This window comes from Rhinolophus sinicus, linkage group LG04, assembly GCF_036562045.2.
Source record: "Rhinolophus sinicus isolate RSC01 linkage group LG04, ASM3656204v1, whole genome shotgun sequence".
Lineage (NCBI taxonomy): Eukaryota > Metazoa > Chordata > Mammalia > Chiroptera > Rhinolophidae > Rhinolophus > Rhinolophus sinicus.
The window spans coordinates 7,987,285-7,999,829 of NC_133754.1; the positions used below are offsets into that span (position 1 = coordinate 7,987,285).

Below are 12,545 nucleotides of genomic sequence, written 5' to 3' on the forward strand. Positions count from 1 at the left end.
ATTGAGTAAGTCGGCCCTAAAACTTTTAAAACTGAACTTTAATTCCCTATTTCAAGAAAAAGTCAGGTAAAGGACAAACCGTCATTGTATGGCTTCGAAGTCTCTTCTTCCTCTAAATGCTCAAAGGCTGTGACAAAGTCATCCTCTATGGATGACACGGACTGGTTAGTATCGTCATCATCTTCAATAGTGGCCTCCAGTTGGTGCTTCTGACGCAGGTATGTATCCAGGGTGTAGCGTATCCCAGTAGCATATTTACTCAGGAGACTAAAGATAAAATCAACTCTGAGTCTTGGTAATGTAGGGGACACTCTCATGACACAAAGCATTCCAGAATAATGACTCTTGGAAAAGAGGAAGAATGATAAAAAATATTTTAATTTCAAAGTATATTATGCATACAAAACATATTATCTGGAAGTAAAGCCTAGAAATAACACAATTTCAGAAAAAGAAAAAAAAAAAAAGAAGAAAAGGCATGCATCTGGAAAGGCTCCCTGATTTTGTAATGATTAATTCTTTTCTTCGTTCTTTCAGCACAACATTTCTCTTTCCCCAGTCTCTTTTCCTCCCATCTTTTTCTTATCCAGGTTATTGAAATTCTCCTTATTCTATCTCCTTAACTGTTACAGAACTTACTATCCATTCCTTCCGCAATTATGTTTTCCTACGTTACTGGACAGCCCTGTGATTTTTCTTATTTAGTCATTCACTTAGCTCACCAACTACATTGTAAACTGGTTGAAGGCAGGAACCAGATTCTATTTTTGTATCTCATTTTCCTGTAACTTCCAGCATGGTATCACCTTTTCCCCTAGCATAAGAGAACCGTCCCCCCTCCTTTTACCTAAATTTCCATAGTATTACAATTTACAATAAGGTATATAGCTTTGTTTAAGAATACAAGTCATCAGATTTTTTCCATACATACTATACATACTATCTTTAAAAATGTAAATATTACAAATGACTTATTAAAAAAACTGGAAACTAAATAGCTATTACCTCTTATATTCTAGCAAATAAAACAAAGTAAATATAAAGTAAAATGTAATTAAGGAAACGAGGCGAGCAGTCCTACTTTTATGTACAGATCTCATAAATGAACACAGTATTTTATATTTGGAATAAATAATCCAAATTTTAAACCTACTAAAATTCAATTTTTAGGAGGTATAATATGCAAAACATTTTCTTTGACGCATTATCAATAAAACAATACTTAAAGAACTAAAAACTGACTGTTATAAAACTAATCACCTGTCTGAAATGGTAACAATTTTTGTTATAAAAATAAAAAACACATCTGCAGATGTCCACTTTACATTGAATTTTTTTTTAACCAGAAAATGAGTTAAAGTACGTTCTCTAAAACACAAAGCACAATATTTACATAAATTTGGAATTGGCCATAAAGGGGAAATTCCTATTACTTATACAAAGCTAGAAGTTCAAGAAATCTAGAAATAATAATTTCCAGAAAAAAAAAAACTAGTCTGTACTTGCATACCATTTATGAAACTTCACACATGGAAAATCTAATTGAAAGCTATAACCAAAATTACTCTATCCTTCAGTGATTTCAAAGCTTCATGAGTTAAGATTTCTTATGAATCATTTCCTTAAGATAGCATTAAGAAAGAGAGAGAGAGAGAGAGAGAGAGAGAGAGAAAGAAAAAGAGAGAAAGAAAAAGAAAGGAGGGAAGGAAGGAAGGAAGGAAGGAAGGAAGGAAGGAAGGAAGGAAGGAAGGAAGGAAGGTTGGTTGGTTCATCCAGGCATTTAAAAGTTTAATACTCTCTATCAAATGTCATTAGAAAATTTGCCCTGAAAAACTCATTAGAAATGATATATAAAAGTTACCTCATTTAGAGAACCATTGTTTATATCTGATGATTTATTTATATCCTTCATACAAATAATTTCATTTTCATTTAGACTGCAGAAGTGCAGGGAATTCAGAAGATCTGGGAGTTCCAAAGAAACTGCAGCTAAATCCTAATTTAAAACAATAACACAATAAATAACACTGTAGAATAACATTTCTGTTAAGGTTCATATAACGTGGGTCCAATCCCAAAATCATAAGGCCCACTAGTTAATAAATTTTCCAGTTCATAATAGTCAACATAAGCATTTATCAACCACAATCAATTTTTTAAAAACTCAAAAATAAAATGTACTAAAGTAGTTTAACATCTGCTATGTCTGTAGCCTTTTAAATACTAATATCAAGCTACAAAAAAATTTCCCATGGTACCTCATACATCCATGACAATTAGGCACTTAATAGTTTTTAGTTGCAAATGTCAACCTGCAGACCTGAGGCTTAACTGTGAAATTTTTCATACTGGACTTTTTTGTTTTGTTTTTTAATATTTTATTGGGGAAGGAGAACAGGACTTCATTGGGGACCAGTGTGTATTTCCAGGACTTTATTGGGGACCAGTGTGTTTTCCCCAGGACCCATCATCTCCAAGTCAAGTTGTCGTCCTTTTTATATTAGTTGCAGGGGGCGCAGCCCACCATCCATTGTGGGAGCAGAACTGGCAACCTTATGGTTGAGAGGACGTGCTCCAACCAACTGAGCCATCCAGCTGCCTGGGAGCTCAGTGGCAGCTCAGCTCAAGGTGCCATGTTCAATCTTAGCTGCAGAGGGAGCAGCCCACCATCCCTTGTGGGAGTCGAACCAGCAACCTTGTGGTTGAGAGCACGTGCTCCAACCACAACCAACTGAGCCATCCGGTCACCTGGCAGCTCAGTGGCAGCTCATTGTCTTCATTCTGGTTCTGGAGGGCGTAGCTCATTGGCCCATGTGGGAATTGAACTGGCAACCCTGTTGCCCAGAGCTCATGGTCTCACCAGCTGAGCCAGCCGTCCGCCCCTTCATCATCGATTCTTAACTGCAGAATGCACTTATTTGGTTACTTAAGCTTTATATTTTTAAAATAAAAGTCTCCTGCTCTTACTCTCCAAAGTGTTGTACTAGACGTCAACTGATCATTTAATGAAGAGGTAAAAGAAAGAAAATAGCTTTTTCTCATTTGTCCTTTTTATGTAAACAGTTTACCCAGTTAAAGAATTATTAACGTCCTTGAACCCTCACAGAGTACTTTCCTTTATAAACCGGGTTTTATTAGTAGCTTTTAAAGAGGAAGTAGAGTAAGAGAGAGAAATACTGTGGAACACTTCTCCTTTCAGCCTTCCATTCTCAGGACTATGTCCTCTTGTGCCTTCTCCTGAACTACTGCCTTCAGGCAAGGGTACCACCAAGACACACAGCAGAGCTTTCATTCATCACCACCTGACATGCACTGACATACACAACAAACGGAACAGTGCTGTTTCTTCTTCCATCAGGAGACCTTTACGGGCATACGGGGAACATGGCGGCCACAAGTTCTAAGCAGCCGCTCGAGGTCAGACACAGAACACAGGCACAGCTACAGCAGCAGCTTCAGCCGCTCTCGATGCGACTGTGAATCTGATCCTTATCTCTACTTCATCAGTCCCCCTGGTAACACCTGCCTAAATCAAACAGGCTGACATTTTTGCATGGGTTGATCGGAACTTTATACAAAATTTACCTTTTAAATTTTACTCTCATTTGAAAATATAAGAATCTGACTGGTGAAGTCAGATTATAAAACCGATCCAAATTAAAAAACAAGTCTTACGTTCTACATTACACACAGGATAGAGAAAAAGTTAGCCTGCGGTGTGCAGCCTCCTCAGATAAACGACTTCTGTGGTCTTCTCACCTAAAACTGCTTTCCACACAAGCACACTCAGCGAAAACGCTGAAAGTGAAAACGTCCAAGCACACTCAAAAGTTGATCTCAAAATGTCATCTTCCAACTTTACACAGGAATGATAACAGAGGAGTTCAGTGTAAATTTGGGGCTAATAAGGCAGCTTTTTCATTGTCTCAAAATCTATTCCAAATAATCCCTCACAGTCCTTTCCAGGTCAATGGATCACCGTACCTGTATGTGAGCAGCGTCCGTTTCTTCATTAAAACCTAGAAATGTGACCTGAATAAAAAAGGATAGAGCTCCGTTAACTACAGTTGTACAGCTTTACCTCAATTAGGTTACTGACAGAGACGAGCAACAAGAAACAGCACATACAGCATTAAGACGTGGACTGTCACACACAAATATCAAATCATATGTTGTATACCTGAAATCAATATCATGCTTTGTGTCAATTATACCTCAATTAAAGTCAATAAATACGTGCTCTCTTGGACAGGATGACTGGTTTTTTGAAAGGTGATTACAAAGGTTTTTCACCAAAGATCTGGCTCCATAATGTGGTTTTTCAATCCTCCTACGCCCACTTCATACCAAGTCCAACCAGTGCTGCTCCCAAAACATCCCACGTACATGCATGTCTGTCCATCCCCCTGCCACCACGTCCTGTCTGCACTACAGGCCTCTGCCACCTGTCCCTGTCACTGTCACGTCCCTTTCCTGCCCAAAGGCTTCCCTGCTTCCCAGTGGAGTCCTGACTGCGCCCCACAGCCTGGGGGCTGCTGCCTTCCACCTCGCCTCACTTTCACACACACATATTTCGGGCCCCCCTTCTGTGTCTAGAATATGCCCAGTATGTTCTTCGCAGCAGCACCCCTCAACCTGGATCTCTGTTCCTTGGCCCAGCTCCTTGTCATTCCTCAAGACCCAACTTAAATGTCACCTCCTCAGAGAGGCCTGCCCTGGGTGGGCCCCCAAGGCCACATCCTTACTGACTCCCCGTGGTTTCATCACTTACTTCTCTCAATACCCTTATATAGAAATTTCTCTGCAGAAATTTATATAAATTCAATTTCTAAAGAATATCTAATGCTATGAGAAAATGTCACATTATTAAGTAAAAAGGACAAGTTACAGAAAAATGACATAGAGTATGCGTACAATTTCAACCTAATTTTTATAAACATATGCATGGCAAATAACACTAGAAGGCAACACACCAAAGTACGAGCAGCAAGTAACTCCAGATGATGGAATTCTATGTTATTTTTTGCTACTTTTTTTTAACATGGTTTTGTTTTTTCCTAATTCGTAAGATTAATGATAGTTTCTCTTTTATGCTTTCAGTATTTCTTATTTTTCTACAAGGAATATGTACTGCTTTTATAATCTGAAAAAAAAGTGTTATTTTCAATTGTATACCTTTTATGTCTTTGACATCATCGAAAGAAATTTTTTTTCCATATGAGACAAAATAGTATACTGTCTACTAGGCAAGTACTGTGATAATAATATGAAATACTTAAATGATGGCAATATGGTTAATCAATCCTAGCAACTGAGGCAAAACAGCATAATGAATATTTCAGCAACACTATATTCTTGATCTCTAATGATTCAGAATCAGGCCAGCATTTTCAAAGACCCCAAGATCTTTATTCATTTATAAGTTACTACTTCACAGAATTGGTACAGTTAACTTCTAGGTGTCTAGGAAAGTTGTCAACCTCCAGGAGCCTGTCTCCTCATCTGTATAAGTTAAGGCAATACAACTTCCTCCACCGTTGGGAAGGGCAATCGGATAATGTAGAGGGAAGTGCCTCACACATCACAGGCGCTCATACCAAAGAGACACTCAAGGAACAAATGTCCTTCCGAGAAAAGAAACTTTGAGATACGCACACCCTAAAGTGAGACAGAAATTCCTTCTATTCTTTCAAGTTTCCTTTTACTGAACGCAAAAGAGAAAAAAGAAGCTGACTTGGGCTTTAGAAGATGCCAGAAGACTCTTCTATGTCCCATCGAAGGAGGACGGCCTCACCAAGGAATGTGGGCTCGGAAGGCACCACGTAAGCAGCTGACGGGACACAGGCTGGAAAAGTGTTTAAGAGCAGAAGGACACAGGAGACCTGCCACACTTGGCAACAACTGAGATTAAGTGTCTCAGCTTTACAAAAATACAGGAAAAAGGGAGAACAAAGAAGGTCAGAGGCAAGGGCCACAGAAATTGAGCTGTGCTCATCTTCCTAGGGAACTACCTCAAATATAGTTTCTCAAGGAAAGAAAATCATTTCCCAAAATAAGAACAATCAAAATGTTTTTTAAAAGAGCACCGATTTCAAAAATATTTTTTTAATTAACAACCTAATACCTTATTTTTGAGATTCAATGACCTAATATCCTAGTATCTCTCTTATTTGGTAAAACAAACGTGCTTATGACTATGGTTATATTGTAGAATAAAGTGTTATTCCTTTTTCTAGTAACACATTTAAACGAAGATTGGAAACACTGATAAAGCAGAGAAACAGGTGAGCAAGTGGTATATTTTATCTTTAAGTTTAATTTCAAAATAAATTTATCACTACTTTTTCATTGTGAATCAAAGCACTGAATTTAAACAATCAAGAAAACTAACAATAACCCCCCAAAAATGAATATGAGAAATAAATATTTTATGTTCCACAGTAAAAAATTTTACTATTAAAGCACCAATTACCAAATACAGTAGGAATTATCTAATCCAGCGCTATATGTCCGATGAGTGGGCAACAAGGCCACTGAATCAAATGTGCTCATTATAATGCACCACGACAATTATGTTAGCGGGTATTTAAAACAATTACTTCTCATACATATATTATTAGGTTGATGCAAAAGTAATTGCGGTTTTTGCAATTATTTTTAACCTTTTAAACCGCAATTACTTTCGCACCAACCTAACAGTATGTAAAGATTTGAGGCATTTTAAAAATAGATCATGCAGTTAGGAAAGGGTATGTATAGCAAGCTAATATGTCAAACCTCAGTCAAACTGGCACGTTCGTCCTGCTTCAAACAGTCCTCTGCTGACACACTGCACAGTTCCTTCTCACTCTGCAGCAAGGACTTCACAGACTGGAATACATCTTCACTGAAGCTCTGAAAAGAAAAGCTAGTCTGAATTTATTTAATTCTAAGACAAGGTAAAAGACCCTGGAGCTAGTCTAATTTGAAATGGAGAGTCACTAACTCTCCAATTAATATTCATTTGGCATATTATTATGTCTCTTTTGATGCATACGGGACTCAATTCAGCTGAGAGGAGGAAAGAACAAAATGCTTAGGGAGAGCTGCACCTGCTCACAACACACCCTGCACAGCCCAGGCATTCAACCTACTGGGCGGCCCTGAGGCCCTCAGGCCGCGCCACTTCCGCCCGAGGAAACCTGACAGACTGCACACCAGACGCCCAGGTCACTGGCAGAACAGAGCGACCATTGGATGAGGAGTGAGACGACGTGGGAGCTACAGTAAGGACTGTTAACAATGGCGATGCCTCTCATAGCAAAGCTGGTGATGGGGGTGGGGGAGAGACTAACCCCGAATAAAGCTTTTCGGGGACCTCAGGGCAGCTCTATGATGAAAATAAGGAAGGCATTTCAGACGTGGCAGGGAAGGGGCGTCACAAATGCAAAGGAGCAGAGGAAGGGAAGAGGTTCATAAAGAAAGTCAGGAGTATTACAGTCAGACATAAACGGAACGTTCGTGTGCTTCCGCCTCCCTCTCCTCCTGTCCGAGCTGTCCTTGCTCCCCATCTTCTCTGCAGAAAGCCTGCCCCCCCCAGACCTGTGAGGACTGCCCCGCCCAGTCACAATAAGTTTCTCAGTGTCTACTGTATCGCTTGTACATTGAGATCATTTAACCTATATCACAACACACTGTAATTACTGGTTTCATATATATTTGTCTTTCTTACCCATTAAACCAAATTATTGAATCCAGAGACTGTAAAATTGTATTTTACTCAATTTTTCCCCGCAGATTTTAGTACCTCACATACTATATGAACTCAATAAATGTGTGCTAATGTTACTAAATTGAACTAGAGCTTCTTGGGAAAATGGACAGTTCCAGGTCTGAGGCAGAGAAAGTATGAGGTGTGGCTGAAACATCTCATTGTGACAGAATGCAAGGCAGTGCTCAGACTAACTGGGTCATTCCAAATGAACACAGAGCCAACTTGAAGACATTCCCACTGGCCAAATTTGGGACAATTTGGGCATCAAAAGAATCCATTAAAAGAGCGAGACAGTAGGATGGGGTGGGGTGGGAAAGAGCACATCTTTATATAAGAATGCTGGCTAACAAATATGGACACAGTAACGAAATTTGAAAATACAATTTGTAATTCCCAATATAAGTACTGACTGAAGAAAGGATCAGCATTGTATCCTAATCCACTGGATTAAAAGCTACAGGGGAACAGGATACCCACACTGTCTCACAGAATCACCCCGCAGATTACTTACTAACCATATTAATTACAAAGGGATTTATATGTGTCTTTATATTGGGGATTACTACAACCGTAACCAATTCATCCAGCCGGGCACCTCCGGACATGACAGAGTGGAGAGACCACAACATCACCTCTGAGGGGTTCCTGCTACACCTTATCACAGGGCAAAGTCGATGAACTCAGAGTGTGGGCATGTTCTACAAGACAACTAGTCCAGACTTCCAGGATCCGCTGTCATGAGGAGTCTAGACCATTGAAATGGACCAGACTCGGGAGACCAAAAGCCAGTGTGTGAACCCTGACTGGATCCCAGATGAGAGACAAGGGAAAAGTAACAGGTATCTGAGACAAGTAGGGAAATCTGTGTATGGACTGCATGTTACATGATGTCATTGGACTGATGACTTTCTGAGGAGCGGAAGGAAGCTCATGTTAAGAGCTGCATGCTAACATATTCAGGAGAAAAGTAAAACAATGTCTGCAGCCCACTATCTTATGGTTTCACAAGGTGTGGAGGAGACTGCTCCCTGCCCGCTGCTGGACCCACGAGCTAGATTAGATCTAGGCCAGAACAGAGGCTGGTTCCTGTAAATCCTGAAGGGATACTGCTTCCCATAAATCCACTGAGACTGTCTGATGGACTCCCCGATGCCCCGCGCTGTGCTGGTTCCTGAAACAGGCCATTGTCCTGCCCCGGCAAGCACGTAAGGCATTTTTCCGTCATCTGGGACACGTCCAGTGCCCCATCCACCCTGCTCTGTTCTACATAATCCTTTAGTCCTGCCAAGCAGCACAGAGGATATCCACTTCCTCTTGCCACAGCCCAAGATGAGCCTCGTATGTAAGTTTCCCTTAATAAACTCTGTTAACAGCCAGACTGGAGCACCCTGCCTTTCTTTGGTCTTTCCCTGCCCTCTGCTTACGTAGGTCGATTTTCAGTCTATCTACTTTTCCCTGGGTCCATGTGTACGAACAAAAGGGAAGTGTGTATGCATGTGTGTGTGTGGTATGTGTGTGTGTGTGTGTGTGTGTGTGTGTGTAAACACACACAGATAGAATGCTTATGGTAAAATGTTAACTAACAGGGTGAATCTAAGTGAAGAGTATACATGGTGTTCATTGTACTTGTTTTTTTCCCAACTTTTCTGTGGGCATGAAAATATTCAAATTTTTAAATGATTCTGTTTTCATTAATGAGTGGAGGTTTTCAGGCTAAGATACGAACATGAACTCAGAAAACAAACTGGAATGTGAAATCTGAACTTGAACTATCAACATAAACTCATGACACTGAAGTAGCAATGGGCATTCCTAGTACCCAGATCTTGGCTTCTAAATACCATTGAGGGTTCTTTGAAGAAACAGCCAATTCTAGGCCTGAGGAATGGAAAGTAGAAAGCGACACTGGGGTCCATCTGTTGTACTAGATATCAAGGAAGTAATCAAAGAACTAGGAGCCTGAGACCAAAGGACACAGGCACCCGCGTGGAGGGGCCCCCCAGGGCCAAGTGTGGGACACTGTGAGTAACTTAAATGAGGAGTGAATGGATAAATGACTATAAATAAATAAAGGATCGGAAAACACAAAGTTTTTAAAATCGACGAATCCAGAATAAGACAAATGAATGAATGACTGAGTGGGGGGAAAAACTCACTTGCCAACACTGGAGGTGACTATTCCACTAAATCATTAATCTGAAAATTGGTAATTAAAGAGCATTTATCCTGCCTTTATAGGAGATACTGTAGTTCATCTAAGGTTGATGAGAGAAAGCTTTTCTTGAAGAAGAATGTCAGCTAATAAATGTAAAACACTGAAAGATAAAATTAGGAAAAATCATCATTTTGCAACTTCCGGAAATAACAAATTCAGGAAAGTGTCATCAAGAATGCCAAAAATATCAGATGAAAGGCTGTTGGAAAAAAACAAGGTGTTTGTGCACAACCAAGTATCATCCCACAGATTACTTGCTAACTGAAAAATAGAAAATGGACAGCCTGGCAAAGCTACTACCTTACCCATCTGATCAATTTTTGCATCACTGATCATAGGAAAACCTGAAATTCTAGTTTATATGAAATATAGAAGAGAGAAGAGTTAAGTAGCACTGCGAGAAAACAACCAGACAAATCCAGAATGTGAAACATTGTAAAAAACTGGCCTAGTCAGTCTTGAATATAAATTAAAAAAAAAAAAAAAAAAAGAGGCTTTATCAGGACGATAGCATTCTCATAGACATGAATATTCCGAAAACCTGCCAGACTTTCTGTAAGAAGTGTGGCAAGCACCAACCCCACAAAGTGACACAGTACAAGTATGAGACCCCACAGTGACACAGTACAAGAAGGGCAGGAATTGTCTGTGTGCCCAGGGAAAGCAGCACCATGGCGGGAAGCAGAGGGGCTGTGGTGGGCAGACTAAGCCAATTTTCCAGAAAGAGGCTCCAACTCTCGAAGAGATGGTGCTGAGGCCTGAAAGCACTGAGCCCAGCTGCACATCTAGGAGAACTCTCCTATTCAGAGGCACAAGCATTGTGAACTGTGAGGATATAAGAAGAGAAAGGGCCTCATGGTCCAGTTCTAAGCTTTGGCTTTTCTTTCATTATGAAGACAATAAAATCTTGAGGTTATGTCACTTCAAAAAAAAATCAAATAAATTAAATAAATAAATAGATAGAAAAAGGAGAAACTCTTTCAGACCATACGAAATGTAAACAAGTCACAACCATCAAATGCAACCTAAGGCCTAGGAGCCTTAGTAAATCCAAAATGGGAGTTGGGTGGGTGGAAAGACTATAAAAGATATTTCAGGAGTAATAAAGGAAATCTGAGTATGGCTGGGAATTGACATGAGGGAATTAAACATAATTTTCTTAGATGTGGTAACGGTATCACTGTTATGTGGGAGGATGCAATGATTCCTGGGAGAAGCACGCTCAACAGTTCAGGGGTGAAAAGACATTCAGACTTTACCTTTCAAATGGTTCTGCAAAGTAAACACACACACACAGAGCAAATAAGACAAAGTAGTACTACCTACTGAATATGCATGTTTATATGCAGATTTACGTGTGGGTGTATTATGCTTTTAACTTCTCAATATACTTAAAATTTTTCATAATAAAATGTTAGAAAAAATTGATAGAGTAGAAAGTATACCTCTTTCTGATTTTTGTAATATTTGGTTCCCAGTAAATATTCAATGTATCTCTATCTTTAATGCAAAGTAAAGTGAAATCTAGAAAATTCAAGTACACCTTTCAATTTCCACATCAGCAAATACGGAAGCTTTTGTCCTTCAGCTATACTAAGGAAAGGCATAAAAAGTGGTGTAAGTATATGCGTAACACACATACATATAAACAGTATATAATATTTGGATTCACATACTTTTATCTAAAAGTGAATTCAAACCAAATGTTGATTGTGTGCCTAATATGAATAATGTGCTGAATAACAAAAAACAGTACAATAGCAGTATGGCCTCATTCCTCATTTCAGGAATATATTGGTAAATTCAAGTTAAACAGGTGTGCAGTACTACGTCAGAAGAACAAGGTTACTAGCTCACTGCCACGCGTTGTATATATATTTCTTAGTTCTAATCATTTATATAAAACAATCAATATAATTATCAATTTAAAGCTATGGGTGCAATTGCTAATGTGAAAAAATTACAAATCACACTACAACTTACAGAAAGAAAAAGTCTGCTCACTACTGATTAATACCTAGCATGGGGCCATGTAATAAGCATTCAAACATGTATTTGGTGAATGAATGACTGACTGAATGAATGAATGGTAATACTTCGGAATAGAATTAAATTTACACTTGATACTTATATCACTAAAAAGAAGGTAGAAAACTATCTACTGAGAAGAAATGGGGAGGTATTGTGATATTTGGGAAATAAGGTTCACTGTCACGATTTCCTATCACTATTTTCATATATGCCAATCTTTGCAGTATTTTAATGTTACCAACTTCAATAATGAGATGTAAAACAAGACAGTCATAGCTGTTTAACAAAAAAATGATCAACATTTTTATTAAAACTATCACTAAAAGTAATTTACTACAGTGAACTTACTTTTCTGACAGATGCTCTAGTCTTCACGTGACTGTTTCTGAAAGTCCGGAAGGTCGCCATAACTATATTGCTCTTGTATGTAATCAGTGAAGAGTTAACCTATAAAACACCTGAAGAACACATATAAAAAGAAAACAGTTTATTCATTTTAGTGACTCGGGCAAGCATTCTGTCCTAAAATACTTCTAAAATACAGTC

General features: G+C 39.0%; 1 protein-coding gene and 1 pseudogene across 4 annotated transcripts in view; one reads left to right on the forward strand and one right to left on the reverse strand.

Moving 5' to 3' along the window:
* Nucleotides 1-12,545, reverse strand: part of AKAP11 (A-kinase anchoring protein 11) — a 48,748-nt gene that overhangs the window by 23,038 nt on the left and 13,165 nt on the right. For all 4 annotated transcript variants that reach the window (XM_019749790.2, XM_074329331.1, XM_019749793.2 and 1 more), the window contains exons 2-6: nt 12,348-12,457; nt 6,778-6,894; nt 3,985-4,032; nt 1,862-1,996; nt 80-344 (exon numbers count right to left, since the gene is read on the reverse strand). In XM_019749790.2, the coding sequence (XP_019605349.2) occupies nt 80-344; nt 1,862-1,996; nt 3,985-4,032; nt 6,778-6,894; nt 12,348-12,407 (625 nt within the window). In that variant the 5' untranslated portion in view covers nt 12,408-12,457. The remainder of the gene's footprint in view (nt 1-79; nt 345-1,861; nt 1,997-3,984; nt 4,033-6,777; nt 6,895-12,347; nt 12,458-12,545) is intronic.
* Nucleotides 10,493-10,838, forward strand: LOC109457127 (large ribosomal subunit protein eL42; annotated as a pseudogene).